Source organism: Erpetoichthys calabaricus, chromosome 8, assembly GCF_900747795.2.
Source record: "Erpetoichthys calabaricus chromosome 8, fErpCal1.3, whole genome shotgun sequence".
In the NCBI taxonomy this organism is placed as follows: Eukaryota; Metazoa; Chordata; class Cladistia; order Polypteriformes; family Polypteridae; genus Erpetoichthys; species Erpetoichthys calabaricus.
The window spans coordinates 150,610,056-150,626,453 of NC_041401.2; the positions used below are offsets into that span (position 1 = coordinate 150,610,056).

A 16,398-nucleotide genomic window follows, 5' to 3' on the forward strand; every position below is an offset into this window, starting at 1 on the left:
TGTAAGGGATATCGGTTTAAATAAATAACATTTACATTTTACACTCATGTTAAATAATTTTTTGAAAAGGAAGTACAGTTTAACTGGTGCAGATTAACTCACAAATATATATGTTGATATGTTGTTTGCCACAGTAAGCAGTGAACATTTTTTTAAATCCATGTTTCTTTTTCCAGTTAAGAGGGGGGCGGTAAGGAGTCCTAGACGCTTTAAGTGTAAGGCAGGAACCAAGCCAGGGTCAAGGCGCTACTCCATTGTACTGCTTTTCTGCGCCTCACACGCGTTAGCTTTTTGGAGTAAGCCTCACTTAGTGGAAGTGTCAAATGCTTGTGAAAAACCAAAGCTGACATGGAGAAAATGTACAAAATCCCTAGATTTGGCGACAGTGTAGGGGTTCTAATCTAGTCTCCTGGACAGCACATAGAAAAATACATGTTTGGAACCATAATAAGGTTAAATTATATTTAGCCTTTTTTTCTTTTGTACTGTCATATCAGAGGACATATAATTGAATAGTGAGATTTACTTGTGTAAAACTGTATTGCACTTGTCAAAGCACACAACTCAATTAATGTAAAATTGATAACAAATCGTCAAAAGATGAATGTTATTGGTCCAAGTATGCATTCAAGTTAAATCTTACAATTAAAATGCCTACTTTAAATTTTTTAAAGTTATTTTACCAGTGATTGAGAAAACCTACAGTATAATAAAACTCTAAAGTCTGTGTTTGTCATGGCACACAAGGATACAGAGGTAAGGCACTGAAAGCACACATAGGGCTTGAGATATAAAATATTTTTTAAATTATTCAAACATGGTTATTATTAAACTAATTACTATACATCGTCAAACTATTTAATAAGGTCAGTTTTAATTTTTCACAGCTGTTTGATTTACACTCATTCACACATATTTCTAAAGTTATTGTATATAATTACTAATCATTAAATGAGGAAAAATGAATTTACTTGATTAACTGATTCTGTGCAGCATGAATAAATGTATGGGGAAAAAATTTAAGCTTGAGCCCCTGTGACCTCTGATATTATTGGATTAAATACTTTTGAGAATGTTAAGACCTACATCTGTGTCCTGAAGGCACAATAAAATAAAAGGCAGTGTAGCATGTTTTGTGACTGCCAGACAGTTGGAAAAAAATAAAAGATCTGTCACAATAAAAGGAAACGTAGCACGTGTTGTGACTTGTCAATTGAAAAAAAAGATCTGCATTTCATTGAATGGCTGAATCTGAGACTGATTCTCATTAGTAATGTGCATGCTTTATTTGGTAGGATGGAGTGTGCTTTGGTCATGGACTGGAATTCTTCCTGCCTTGCACCCAGCTTTCTTTTAATATTCTGTACTGATTCCCTCATCATCCTAAATAGGAAGATGGATGGATGTCCTATTAGGTAGTAATAGCCTGCTTTAGCTTTAGAGTCCTTTTCTTACAAAAGCTAATTTAGTCATTTAATGTTTATTTTGGATATGTGAGTTTTTGCATTATTGTGCAGCCTGGATCAAGATGTTTCAGTATCATTTGTAATCTATCTTTTGTTTGAAAAATTTTAAAGGATCTAATTACATTTACATAGCTTAATGTGCACTGATAAATAAATGTATCCTTCAGTTGAGAATCCGTGTCTTCAGGCCTTTGTGTCACCTTCAAGTGAGTTTACAAAGGAGGTGGAATTTGTTGATGTGTTTCTTGCTCCTTTTAGAAGAGTAGGACTGGGGCATGTTCTTGAAAAGTTCTCTCTATTATATAAAAAAGTCCTGGGATGACACAAGACTTTTCTAAAGAGATTTTTTCAAGTCCCGCGAGACAAGTCTTTGGCCATGAGATTTGTTTCAAGTCACGCCCTCCTCTCAACCATATTCAACCACTAACATGGTACTCTCACCTCTCATTCGTGTGAATGCTTTTGACAGACACAATTCCTGCACTCTCAGCTCTTCTAAATTTTAATATTTTCCTCACTTTAAGTTCCCAATTAAAGAAGACATATTATGTCCAAATCTTATTGCAGAATTTCATTATGAAGGGTTGTCAACAGAAAAAATGACTACACGGGCAATCCTAGCACCAAGAAATGATGAAGTCAAATGAATAAACGCTAAAAATGATGATCCGTTACACGTCAGATTGGTTAAATCCGTATCAATAGACTATGTTGAAATAGTTGGTGGTGATCGTGTAGAAGATGAAAACATCAACTTGCAATATCCTGAAGAATATCTACAACCGTTAACACTGTCCAATCTTCCACTGCACAAATTACTATAGAAAGAAGGATGTATCCAAGAAAGGTAAAGAAGTACATCTTCCGCAGATAACATTAGACAACAAAGGAGATCTTGATATGCCATTCAAATTAAAACGTTAACAGTTTCCTGTTAGAATAGGTTTTGCAAAGACAATTAACAAATCTCAGAGCCAAACATTCGAAAAAGTAATTTTGTTAAATAGAGAGCAAGAAACGAAGTTCAATCACAGGCAGTTATATATTGCATTGTCATGATGAAAGTCCAAACACAGAATCAAAATTCAATGCAATATTGATGGAAATTTAATTCAACAAATTGTTTTTACTGAAGTTTTACAGTAAAAGTGTAAGTTTAAAATGTATTTGCGTGTTAATTTCAAAGACAAACAGAACAAAATCGTATTACGCAATGAATAACTCTAACACAACATGAAACATAATTTACTTTCAAATTATTACATTTTACTATTTTTTACTATGGTTAATTATCAAACTGTCCATAAAAAATCTCAAGTTGATCTTGTCACTTTGTTCAAATGTCAATTATCCATTTGTATATTCAAAACAACCCAAATGCATACTTGGGTAAAATACTATTGAAATAACCATTTTCTAGAAAGTGCCATCATGGATGACAGAGAAGCATGTTCAAATGGTACTGAGCTTTTTCAATAGAATAAATGACTTCCTCGCAGTTCTTTAGACATGAATCCTTGATATTAAAGCGAATTCCTTAGCTAACAAGACAAGTCATGTAATAATGTAATATCATCAAGTTTGGTCTAAGAGAGGTGTACAATTAGAGATTAAAAGTTAAAGCTAAGTGAGTCAAAATATAGTTCAATGAAAAGTATGCCTCATATTTGTGCTCTCTCTTTTGTACTTACAAGCAGAAGGTTAGTTTACCAATGCAGTTTCATAAATCATTAAAACTCTGTAGTAGTGCTGTTGCGGCTTTATGTCCAAAACATGGGTTGAAAAAACATTCCAAAGCAGAATGGCCAGATGACTTCAGACAATATAAAAAAAAGATAGTTTTTTACAATTGTAATATATAAAGCAAAATGTGTGCTTGTTTGTTCAGTGTATAACCCTACACTGTTGCACAGATTTCCTCATTTGTCCAGGGGAAGTCAATATGTTTTATTCCAAAATCTGACTGCACCTGTGCTTTATTATGGATGTCCCCCCAGGAGGCTGTGATGCATGAGTCGCTGCCTCGCACCCAAAATGAGGCTGAGTCTAAGGATTTTAGAAAAATCAACTTTATTCAACTTGAAACAGGAACAGCAAGGTTATTTATTATAGTGGGAGCTACCACTCTCAACTACACACCGACACAGCAAATGGGCCAGGCCAGGGCCAGGTCAGTGACATACTAGGTTCTATCTGCCCTTTTTCAAGTCAGTAGAGTGTGCGGCCCAATGTGCAGAATTGGAAATGAACCGCCTGTAGTGCCCCGCGAGCCCGAAGAAGACACAAACCTGCCTCTGTGTTTCGGGACATGGATATGCAAGCACCTCCCCCATCTAAGGCTTGAGCAGACCCTACCCCATAGAATACCCCAGATAATGGGTTTCCAAAGTGTTCAAACTGTCAAACACCGCCTGCAGGCAGTCAAGGTGAAATCTCCAATTGTTACTGAAAATGGTCACATTGTCGAGATACGTTCCCGCTTACACGCAATGGGAACACAGGATCTGGTCCATCATCTGTTGAAAAGTCAATGAGGCCCCATGGAGACCGAAAGGGAGCCTGGTGAACTCGAAAAACCCATCAGGGGTAGCGAATGCGGTTTTCTTGCAACTGGATTTCTCCAGGGGCATTTGTCAGTACCCTTTCGTGAGATCCAGGGTTGAGATATACCAGGCGGTATGTGGCATTAGGTACGCATCAAACTTGGAAATCTTGTTCAAGTGCCAGAAATCTATACATAACCAGACTGATCCATCTGGTTTTGAGACCAGAAAAATTGGGTTCCACCACTCATTTTTTCTTTTGCGGATAACCCCCAATTTCAGTATTTGTTTCACTTCCACGTGTATCACTGGGTGCAGTTAAAAATCTTGTGTTCTGCAATTTCTGTCCGGCCAAGCAAGGCCAAAAATACATCAGAGTCTTTCTAATTAGTGTCAGCAACTCTGCTTTCTGGGCATCCATTAAATCATTGCCAATAGCAACTTCAGTTTGAGCGAATGCTGCTGATGTGACCAGGGCCTCATGCAGGCCATGACACTCTTTTTAACAGATTAAAATACAAAAACTGCATGGGCTTCCACTGACAGAGAGTTCTGACTTTAAAATTCACTGGACTAATGCGCTCTTCTACTACTGCTAGGCTTAGCAATTTCGCCTGAAATGTATGTGGGTCCGGAGGAATCAATACCAGTACTCGATTCCCTTTCTTAAATCTTGCAGAGCTTGTTTTTCTTATCAAAAATAAGTTTTTGCGCCTCCTGTTCGTGCTGCATGTGTTCCACGGCAATAGAGGACAATTTTGAGATCTGTTCCTGGAGTGAAACAACTTGATCGACAAATCTGCCCAGTGTTGTTCCTTGCAAACCCCAGTACATTCCTCCTGAAAATGTCTAACACCCTGCGTAGTCGCCGGCCGAACAGCAGTTTGAACTGACTTAACCCGGATGCTTTGGGAGACTCTCGAACAGCAAACAGAGGAAAAGGCAGCACAGTATCCCATGAGGTCGGGTCATTCCCTTGTTTTCTCCTCAGCGAGATGACCCCCCAAAACGTGGTCATGAGCAATTTGTAATACCATCTCCCAATGTCTGCTTGGCATCACCTACTGCTCGATCCACCCAACCCCCATGCAATCAGAAATCACCCAATATAAGAAACCATCCTTAATCAAAATGTGTGATGTTTTAAAGTTCAGGTCCTCCCTTTCCAGATAATAAGAGTCATTTGCAATGTGGGCTTATTTTAATGCAAAATCGAAGCTGCTGTTGGTTCTTTGCAGACGGGCAAACTCTCTCTGAGTGGCAGTCTGTGCTTCCTCTGTGCCCAACCCAACATCATGCTCACCCCCCGCTGCTACTTCGTTAGGGTCCGTAACGGGTGTCTGGTCTGGGAAAGTTGTCAGTGCTAGTCACGGGCGGGGGTAAAGTCCGCCATCTGTCAGGGGTCCTCATTTGAGGATTTGTCTCCCACCTCATTGGACAATTCAGATTTAATTTCCAACTCTGTTCTTTGATTAACATTGTCTGTGGCGAGCCCCTCTCTATCTACTACAGAGGGAGGCGCTCTAAAGGTAGCTAAGACTCGTGGGAAAAGTCCATTCCTCTTCAGACCTACCGGTTGATCACAGCAAAAGCACTCTGCAATCAGTCCCACTATGGAGTTCCTACAGTGGTTGGATCGAAATTGGGACTGAGCCCTGATAGCCCCTCTGCTTCCAGGTTGCTTGGGTGCCCTCCAGTCTGCAAGTCCAGTCTAACAGCGAGTGGACTTTGTTCCGAAGCATCTCATCAGAAAGGTCCTTGACTATCCCTGACAGGACTGCGTCAATAGCAAGCTTCTCCACAATGCGCTCAATGGTGTCCCCGCAGAACCAGCTTTGAATAAGAACCACTGAGTCCTGAATCTGTGCTCATATAGGTCGGTCCATGTCAATGTGCCACAAACGAAACTGGCGCCCCTTGGCTACTGGACTCATAACCATGCAGAGGAGGATCTGCTGCTTCAGGAAATCCTAATAATCAAGCCTTTTGGGAGGGAGGTTTTGCATGACCTGTAGGGCCTCTCTGGTTAAAAACGGGGCCAAAATAGCTGTCCAGCCTCCCCTATCCCAACGTGCAAGTGTTGTTTTGCGCTCGAAGCAGAATAGGAAACACTTCAAGTCATCCAAAGGAGTCCTCTTCACCAACAACATCCCTGTGGCATGCAAAGATAGGAGAGCCTGCAGGAGCCTCATCTTGCTCCACCAGTAACGGTTGTTATGTGCCTCTTGGGGTTCCATTGGTGCAAGACTCCACTCCTGGTATCATGTGACACGTGAGTTGCTTCCTTGCACCCAAAGGATGAGGCTGAGTCTAAGGATTTCAGGAAAATCAATTTTATTCAACTTGGAACAGGAACAGCAAGGTTATTTATTGCAGTGGGAGGTACCACTCTACTGCACACAGACACAGCAAATAGGTAGGGCCGGAGCCAGGTCAGTGGCCAAGTTATAGGGTTCCCGCATCACCCATCGAGTGACAGACATGAGCTTGCCATTGCCTCTGTGGTGCTGCGAACCTGCGGGGTGCTGTGAACCTTCAGTTGCCTCAGCGATAGACAAGCAGCCCTCCTTAGACGCATCAATGGTCTCAAAAGAGTTCAAAAATAATAATAATAATAATTCATTACATTTATACAAAAATCTCACAAGGCGTTTGTGGGACTTGGCATAGGTATCCATAAATGTTCCCATGGTGGATATAGTCAATGAAAATTTTGTTTGATGACAGAAGTTTTCATCCAAGTGAAATTTTCTCCTGTACTTTTTCACCTCCCAGGCAGTGCCAGGCACCCCTGTTAGTATGCAATAAATAATGTTTTATTTATACTAGAAAGATGATTTCCAATCAAAATTCAATAACAAGAAAATACACAAAAATCATAATGTTTTACCAAGGTGTGAACTTTATTTTAATAAAGGTAATGGAAACAATTACATATGAATAAAGAAAATTGAAAATAAAGCTTGTTCAATATTTATACCTTACAACTTTGTACTTAGCTTTAGTTAGCTTAACATACCATTAATTTCCTGTAAATGGCTTACACAGTCTGATGATATTTAATTGTATAGTGCCATTATAAAAATATAATATATAATTTCAACATCTCATTTTCTGGCTGCCCATTTAGTCAGAATGTTAAAAAGCTTGTGGGCTGTTTATCCAAAAGCATTCATCCTTTACGTGTTATGTTGCTAACTAGTTAAGGTAGTGAAAAAAAAGCACACTGTACATACCAGTCATGTGCTTATTCTGTAATGTTTTTGGTATGACAGAATTGTACAGCACTTAACTTACTAGAAATATTGTTAGTTACAGTAGTTCATGTTGTGTGCATTTGTGTACTAAAGTAGGAAATATGCATTTTCAGGTCAAATAATGTCCATCTTTAAATCATGGAATGTAAATTTAATATAGCAGACATGAGCAAGTGGTGTAGGAATAAGATGTTTCACTACAATAATTTGAGTCTTTAAAGTAGTTTTGTTCATTTTATAGCTGCTGCATAAATAAAAATTATTTTTTGGAGCTACAGCTGTTTTTACTGGTGTGTGACAGCACAGTAGAATTGAGAATAGAGTTTTTTTATTAAATGTTGCTGTTAGAGTTACTAGATGTTTATGATAACATTGCTGGCCATTAAAATTGCAACAGTGGAAAAAATTTGTAATACTGGTCTGAAACTTGCAGGATGGATAGGTCACGGTAGAGCATTTACCCTGTATGCAGCAGCAAGGCCTTCTTGCCTGCTGCCCATTGCATTGGACACCCTTGACACTTGACCACAGATGTCTGCAACTGCAGTGGTACCAAGAACACTGCTAATGGCAGGATGACTGGCATTGCAATTTGTTTCAGATTAGTTTTTACTGCACCATGTTGGAAAGAGCCGTGTATCAAGGCACTGAGGTGGATGATCCTAGAGGTGTGCATTTTGCCGCACTATACGGGTCCTGCTCCAGGTGTTACAGTCATTGGGTTCAACTCCTGTTCCTGCTTCTTATGCATTCCTGGAATCTTCACTAGCAATACATCATGGAGATGTTGAAGGTACTCTGTCTGCAGAGGTTCATTGGTAACATATTGTAACAGGACAAGCATCGACCATAAGTGGTATTGAAAGTCCAATGGTGTTCCTGGATGACCACAATGTGCTACTTCTTTTTTGGCCCTCACATACACTGTCCCCCATTAAGCACATCTGGGACATGGTCAGATGACAACTGGTATGGCAGAGATCACCAGCATTTACTCTGGATGAACTTTGAGCATTTATAGAGGCTACATGACATGCAGTTCCTCAAACATAAATCCATTTTTACTTCTTGTCCATGCCAGACCTTGTTCAAACAGTTAATTTTGCCCGTGGTGGGTACACAAAATACTGATTAGTGTGCACTCTGCATATGTAACCAAGGTATACTTCTACTTGTATATGCCATTTATCATATAGTATGTAACCTGGGACATAAATATAACTTAGATATCTTAAGTCTTTCGTGGTATTGCAATTATAATGGCCACCATTATCCACGGGAAATTATTTAGATTTTCAGAAATTCAGCTTGACCAGACACTCTGCACAATCTGCAGAGAAAGAGGTCAGTTTCTATATTCCTGTTATCCTAGTGTGCCTTAACACAAAAAGGTGAAGTTCCATCGTGGTCTCATGATAGTTGAGAATTCATGCATTTCACGGCTTTGGATTTACATACCTTGGAAGAAGGTGTTGTGTTTGAAAGAACTCTTTTTAATATTCATGTATGTTTTGAATGACTCTCTACATGTGACCAATGTGAACATTTTTGTATATAGTTTATTGAATTATTTTCTGGGGGTGATAATGTAGTATTACTCTGTTAAATGTAACATGATTGTTCTCTGGTTATAGAAAGCTGTTTTGCCTTAAATCACCTCTGCCTTAGTGTAAATCTATCCTGTTATCCATAGAAAATGTATGATCTAGCGTTGCCTGTCTTTGTGACAGTTTTATCCAAGTACTTTAGTTTCCTTCCTTATCCCAAAGATGTGTAATTTAAGTTGACATCACTAGAGTGAACCAGTATCAGTAAGTGTTGAAATGTAAAGTATGTTGAGTGTGCCCTGCAGGTGTTTGGTACCCTGTTTAATACTTGCTCCTGATGCTGCCATAACAGGCTCTGATGGCATATAACCCTGCACAGGTTCTTCTGGTTTCTTTCCATAGCTCATAGATATGTGAATATGTTGGATTTGAGTAGCTTCTCTAAATTGACACTATATGAGTAAGTGTAAGTGGGTATGTGAAGAGGCTTTTGGACATAACTGGATTTCCACGCAAAGTCTGTCACAGCATTGTATATAAAATGTCTGTCCAATGTGACTTATTAATTGAAGTAGTGGATTTAGAAAATTGACAAATTAATGGAAAACAATATTTTGCATATGTTTTTCATAGGCAACGAAGAATACGTGAAAAGGATGTCACAGTTTCCAGAGTGTAGATCTTTGTTTGATTTGGATCCTGCACTTTTAGATGGATTGAAGGAGGTTGCTTCAATCCACAATGCTCCTGTGTCCAATGGAAAATGTGTAAAGAAGGAAGGTATGGATCTCTTTCTTTTCTGAAGTTCTGTGATTGAAATCTAAAAAGTAATCCATTATGTGATAATGTAAAATGCCACAAGGTTTTGTGAAGTGGAATGCAAGAAGCCTGTTCTGCTAATTTAAAACAATTATTTAAATGTTCTAGAAGTTGTTAAAACATACATTATTGTCATTGCCTGTGTAGTTTCTGCTACCTTACTTTTATTTCATCCTTTATTTAGTTTTCTTATTCAAATCATGTCTAATTAATTGTGTTTAAACTTAATGGATTTAAGATACTAGTAAAACTTATTCAGACACAATAATCTATATATGTGTATACAGTAACGCAAAGTCGGCTCACTTACTGACAGACTCATCAAGATAAACACTATTTCCTGTTTAGCTTAAAAGCTGAAATTTAGTAGGTTGGTATATCTAGGCTAGTAGGTGTCAAGTAAGAAAGGACATTTTTATACATCAATATTTAGGATTTAAAAAATCCTACAATAAAAAACTAAATACACCAAAATCTCAAAAATGCTGTGACAGATCTGTTTCAGATTTTGAAACATTGAATTTTTGTCAATATTAACCTTAGCATTAGATCCAAGCATTACTCGGGCTATGAAAACTGTGCTAAAAGTGTTAGTTCCGTATGTCACTTGGGCAACTGTAAAAGTACTATCAGCATAAGTCCTGAACATTAATCGGGCAACATTATAGGTGTGTCTTGCATAAAAGTTATGTCCAAGCGTCACCTGGACAAAGGTGTAGGTGTGTCTTCTCCTCTCACCTGTATGTGTGATAAGTAACCTCCTCCATAATAATTGCGTCTTGTAAGAAACGAAGAAACGTTTTTTAGCAGTCCAGGTGTTGCACGCTGTTGCTAGTGATACGAGCAGTGATGTTGAGGATGTGGTTTAGCCTCTAATCTGCAGTGATGAGGAAGTGAATCTGTCCTCTGATAGTGAACCTGAATCAGACAGTGAGCCCGAAAGTCATTCTGATGAATCTGAAAGTGACCCTCGCGTCTGGGTGTCTGTTGACCATGCTTCAAATAAACCAGCAAAACTTCATTTTGATTTTGTGAGGCAGCCAGGAATAACAGTGAACGGGGGCAGCTAAGATCCTCTCACTTACTTGAAGTAAATCCTGGATGATGACGTGATCCACAAAATTGTTGTTGAGGTGAACCGTTATGCTGAACAGTGTCGGGCAAATAACCATACACTTCAGAAGTTTTGCCGTTCGAAAAAGTGGGAACTGGCAATTGCTGATGATATTGGGACCTTTTTAGGCTTATTGATATTGCAAGTACTTGTAGTAAAACCTGAGCAGCAATGGTACTGGTCCAAGAACAAAATTTTGGCAATGCCAGTGTCTGAGTGTAGGTTTTCACTGATTATGAAATATCTGCACTTTACCAACAATGAAAACTTTGTTGAGAATACCCATCCTGCACCCAAACTGAACCCTGATGTGGGCTGGCACCCTGCCTGGGATTTGTTCCTGCCTTGCACCCTGTGCTGTCTGGAATTGGCTCCAGCATACCCCTGTGACCCTGTGTTAGGATATAGCAGGTTGGATAATGACTGACTGACTAAATGACTGACTGACCAGGCCATTGTAGCAAAATTTTGGAATGTTTACATTCCAGACTGAGATGTCAACATTGATGAAAGATTCATGGCTTATAAAGTCAGGCTGTCATGGATACAGTACATCCCATCAAAAAGAGCAAGATTTGGCAGTAAAGTTTTACAAGCTTTGTGAATCTAAAATGGGATAATGGTTAAATGTACGTTCTGTATACAGGGAAAGAAACAATCTGTAGAGCGTTCTTATGTTGTCGCTACTGACTTTGATAGATGCTTTGCTGAATCAAGGTTACTATTTAACCATGGACAATTTTTATACTTCGCCAGCACTACTGTGACCTCTACTGCAAAGAATTCTGACACATATGGAACAGTGTCCCCCAACCGTTGTGGCTGCCTGAAGACTTTGGCAGAGCTAAATTACAGTGAGGAGTGTTAGTAGCTTAGCAAAAGGTTATTTTAAAGTGCTTGCGCTGAAATGGAAAGACTAGAAAGATGTTTGTCTTCTTAGCACTGTACATAATGCAGCTACTGTATAAGCAAAAGGCAACAAGCAGGTTACTAAGTCTTGTGCTGTGGTCTACTACAATAGCACGATGGGTGGCGTAGATCATGTGAATCAAGAATAGACTTTCTATCCCGTTATGCAGAAGCAACAAAAAAAAAAATACTGCAAAAAGATATTTTTTCATCTGGTAGAAGGGTGCATTTGGATTGCATTCGTGTTATACAAACAATCAATCCAGAACATGTTATTGGTAGACATTTTGTTGATTATATACCTTCAACAGAAAAAAAACCAGAATTCACCTCATACCTATGTAGTGTGATGTACAAAAACTGATCAATCTGGAAAGAAAATCCACAGTCACTTTATTGTTATCTTAATTGTGATGCTGGATTATATATTTCACCGTGCTTCTAAATTCTGTATACCACACAAAAGACTCATTTTGCAATTATATACTGTATTGGCATTATTATTATTATTATTATTATTGTTCATTTCATATTATTTGTATTATTTATCATCATTATTATTTGTATCTTTATTATACTTTTGAGGTTTAACGAAAATGTAATTTTTCATGACAAAAAGTGCAACCATTTTTGCATACTTTTTTGGGAAAAAAAATGTAATGCTAAGGAGGTTAATGCTGTAGTGAGTGGGATATACGTACACACCAAGTACCCCTTTTTACAGCAGCACTGACGGCAATTGCACAGATAAATGAAGCTTATTGGTTTATGCAAATAAAGGCCATCTGCAAAGTTTATCAAAGCTTTAAGAAGATGTGTTTAGCATGTGCTTGCCAGGCACTATGGCAGTACCCATCAACCATTGTGCTGCTCCAGACAATTTCATCAGTGTTCATAAAGTTTAAATAAGAAAATTAATAAATATGGCATGTTGTAAAATGTAGCAACTACTGTTTTTTTTTTCTCAGCCACTTTAAAATTAACAATTTCGTTGTTTTGCTGGAATACAGCTTTTATTTTAGAGCAGTGTTCCTCAACCTCTATGGCCTCTAGACCCAGTTTAATTTCCTGAGCATTTTTTTTATTGTGCATCCACACAACACTTATGCTATGGAAAGTTCACAACAGTCAGTGCTAATTAGTATTATGAACTTATTTATTAACCACATGAAGGTGAACAGTAGCATTGGCTCTCTTAAATATCTGATGAAAACATAAAAGAGAGTGCAATTAGTTTAGTTTGGATTTATTTGAAACAAAACGCTGGCACATGTTAGGATAGAGGAAGCCTTTCGGTAAAAAGCTCAATGCTGAAAGGCAGAATGCTCACAATGTTTTTTACTGACATGTTAGACCTGACAATGTATGAAAATGTAACAATAAAAAGTTAGGTTTTTTTTTGTTTAGAGCTGACACAGCTCTGAGATTGTGCTGTGGTAAAACCAGAAGGACCAGTACAATATGGGAAAAAAATCATATGATTTGAGTATATATCTTCCATCAAACCATTGTATTTATTTGTGATTAAATATGTGTGGCAGCATTTCATGGGGAAAAAATATGATGTCAGTCTGCCATGAAACCGTTGTGTTTATAGACTATTCAATATGTGTGGCAGCAGTGCCTAGGAAAACTATATTTTGGGGAAATTTCTGCCTACAGAGCTGGCACACATATTGAATCATGGACAGTCACAATAGTTTGACAGCAGATATGCACTCAAATTGATTCACCTCCACTCATAGCTTATCGATAGACTTTCTCCAGTTTTAGACAATCAACACACTATTTGTGCAGAACCTCTTTGTTTGTTTTAAGCAAAGACAGAATACAACCATTGATGAACAGTTGTTACCATATGCAATGTCGCTTCCTTTTCACTCAGTATATGTACAGCAAACCCAAAAAGTCTTGATAGCTAGTGTTGTAATAGAAGTGTATGCTAAACACTATTTCCTGTTTGGTGAAGCAACCCTGTCAAACATCAGGGAAAGACTTTCAGAAACTGGGGTGGTGTGACTCACTAAGCCTTTCATAGGCAAAGACAAATCTTTGACAAAATGTTCACACCACTTTCTATGGCAAATAAACTAAAAAGATAAGCCTTCTTAGTATCTGTGAAAGGTGGTGTAGGCAGTGGCCACCCAGAAACTGCAGATGCAGTGGCTGATGGGAAGATGCACATGCAGCAGTACAAAGGAGAGATGCTTGAAGTGTCACTGCTATGTGTTCACTATAGACTATGGGAATCTGTGCTGACGTATAAAGCCAGCTACATTATACAGTGGTGTGAAAAACTATTTGCCCCCTTCCTGATTTCTTATTCTTTTGCATGTTTGTCACACAAAATGTTTCTGATCATCAAACACATTTAACCATTAGTCAAATATAACACAAGTAAACACAAAATGCAGTTTTTAAATGATGGTTTTTATTATTTAGGGAGAAAAAAAATCCAAACCTACATGGCCCTGTGTGAAAAAGTAATTGCCCCCTTGTTAAAAAATAACCTAACTGTGGTGTATCACACCTGAGTTCAATTTCCGTAGCCACCCCCAGGCCTGATTACTGCCACACCTGTTTCAATCAAGAAATCACTTAAATAGGAGCTGCCTGATACAGAGAAGTAGACCAAAAGCACCTCAAAAGCTAGACATCATGCCAAGATCCAAAGAAATTCAGGAACAAATGAGAACAGAAGTAATTGAGATCTATCAGTCTGGTAAAGGTTATAAAGCCATTTCTAAAGCTTTGGGACTCCAGCGAACCACAGTGAGAGCCATTATCCACAAATGGCAAAAACATGGAACAGTGGTGAACCTTCCCAGGAGTGGCCGGCCGACCAAAATTACCCCAAGAGCGCAGAGACGACTCATCCGAGAGGTCACAAAAGACCCCAGGACAACGTCTAAAAAACTGCAGGCCTCACTTGCCTCAATTAAGGTCAGTGTTCACGACTCCACCATAAGAAAGGGACTGGGCAAAAACGGCCTGCATGGCAGATTTCCAAGACGCAAACCACTGTTAAGCAAAAAGAACATTAGGGCTCGTCTCAATTTTGCTAAGAAACATCTCAATGATTGCCAAGACTTTTGGGAAAATACCTTGTGGACTGATGAGACAAAAGTTGAACTTTTTGGAAGGCAAATGTCCCGTTACATCTGGCGTAAAAGGAACACAGCATTTCATAAAAAGAACATCATACCAACAGTAAAATATGGTGGTGGTAGTGTGATGGTCTGGGGTTGTTTTGCTGCTTCAGGACCTGGAAGGCTTGCTGTGATAGATGGAACCATGAATTCTACTGTCTACCAAAAAATCCTGAAGGAGAATGTCCGGCCATCTGTTCGTCAACTCAAGCTGAAGCGATCTTGGGTGCTGCAACAGGACAATGACCCAAAACACACCAGCAAATCCACCTCTGAATGGCTGAAGAAAAACAAAATGAAGACTTTGGAGTGGCCTAGTCAAAGTCCTGACAACAATTTTGCAAAGATGAGTGGGCCAAAATTCCTCCAGAGCGCTGTAAAAGACTCATTGCAAGTTATCGCAAATGCTTGATTGCAGTTATTGCTGCTAAGGGTGGCCCAACCAGTTATTAGGTTCAGGGGGCAATTACTTTTTCACACAGGGCCATGTAGGTTTGGATTTTTTTTTCTCCCTAAATAATAAAAACCACCATTTACAAACTGCATTTTGTGTTTACTTGTGTTATATTTGACTAATGGTTAAATGTGTTTGATGATCAGAAACATTTTGTGTGACAAACATGCAAAAGAATAAGAAATCAGGAAGGGGGCAAATAGTTTTTCACACCACTGTATTTGTCAACAACAACAATATTTATGTATATAGCACATTTTCATACAAATGATGTAGCTCAAAGTGCTTTACAGGATGAAGAAAAAGAAAAAAAGGCAAAATATAAAAATAAAATTAGGCAATACTAATTAACATAGAATAAATGTAAGGTCCGATGGCCAGGTAGGACAGAAAAAACAAACAAAAAAAAAAACTCCAGATGACTGGAGAAAAAAAAACAAAATCTGCAGGGGTTCCAGGCCACAAGACCGCCCAGCCCATTCTAGGCATTCTACCTAACATAAATGATCTCAATCAGACCTCATGGTTTTCAGGCTTCACATGGAAGAATTTGATGATGATGGTCATGTGGACCTTTGTCCATTAATGTAGGGACAGCACAGTGCTTTGATCGGGTGATCAATAATTACCCCAAAATTCTTTACCTCCGTCTTGACTTTTAATCCTAATGGATTAAATTTATTTCTAATACCCTCATTATATCCGTTTTTGCCAATCACTAAAATTTCTGTTTTCTCCTTGTTTAGTTTGGGAAAATTACTACTCATCCATTCTGAAACAGAAGTAAGACATTGTGTCAGTGAACCAAGAGATTCGGTGCCATCAGGTGTTATTGATAAATACAGCTGTGTGTCATCAGCATAGCTGTGTTAGCTCACATTATGCCCTGAGATAATCTGACCTAATGGAAGCATGTAGATCGAAAAGAGCAGTGAGCCCAGGATAGATCCTTGTGGAACACCATATAGAATATCATGTGCCTTTGAAGTATAATTACCACACCTAACAAAGAATTTTCTACCTGCCAGGTAGGACACAAACCAATTTAAGACACTGCCAAAGAGGCCCACCCATTGACTAAGGCAATTTATAAGAATATTGTGATCAATGGTATCAAATGCGGCACTCAGATCTAAAAGG

At 38.5% G+C, this 16,398-nt stretch overlaps 1 protein-coding gene across 1 annotated transcript in view; it reads left to right on the forward strand.

Moving 5' to 3' along the window:
- Positions 1-16,398, forward strand: part of ankzf1 (ankyrin repeat and zinc finger peptidyl tRNA hydrolase 1) — a 65,160-nt gene that overhangs the window by 500 nt on the left and 48,262 nt on the right. Inside the window, exon 2 of the mRNA XM_028807599.2 lies at positions 9,447-9,593. Within this exon, the coding sequence (XP_028663432.1) occupies positions 9,447-9,593 (147 nt within the window). The remainder of the gene's footprint in view (positions 1-9,446; positions 9,594-16,398) is intronic.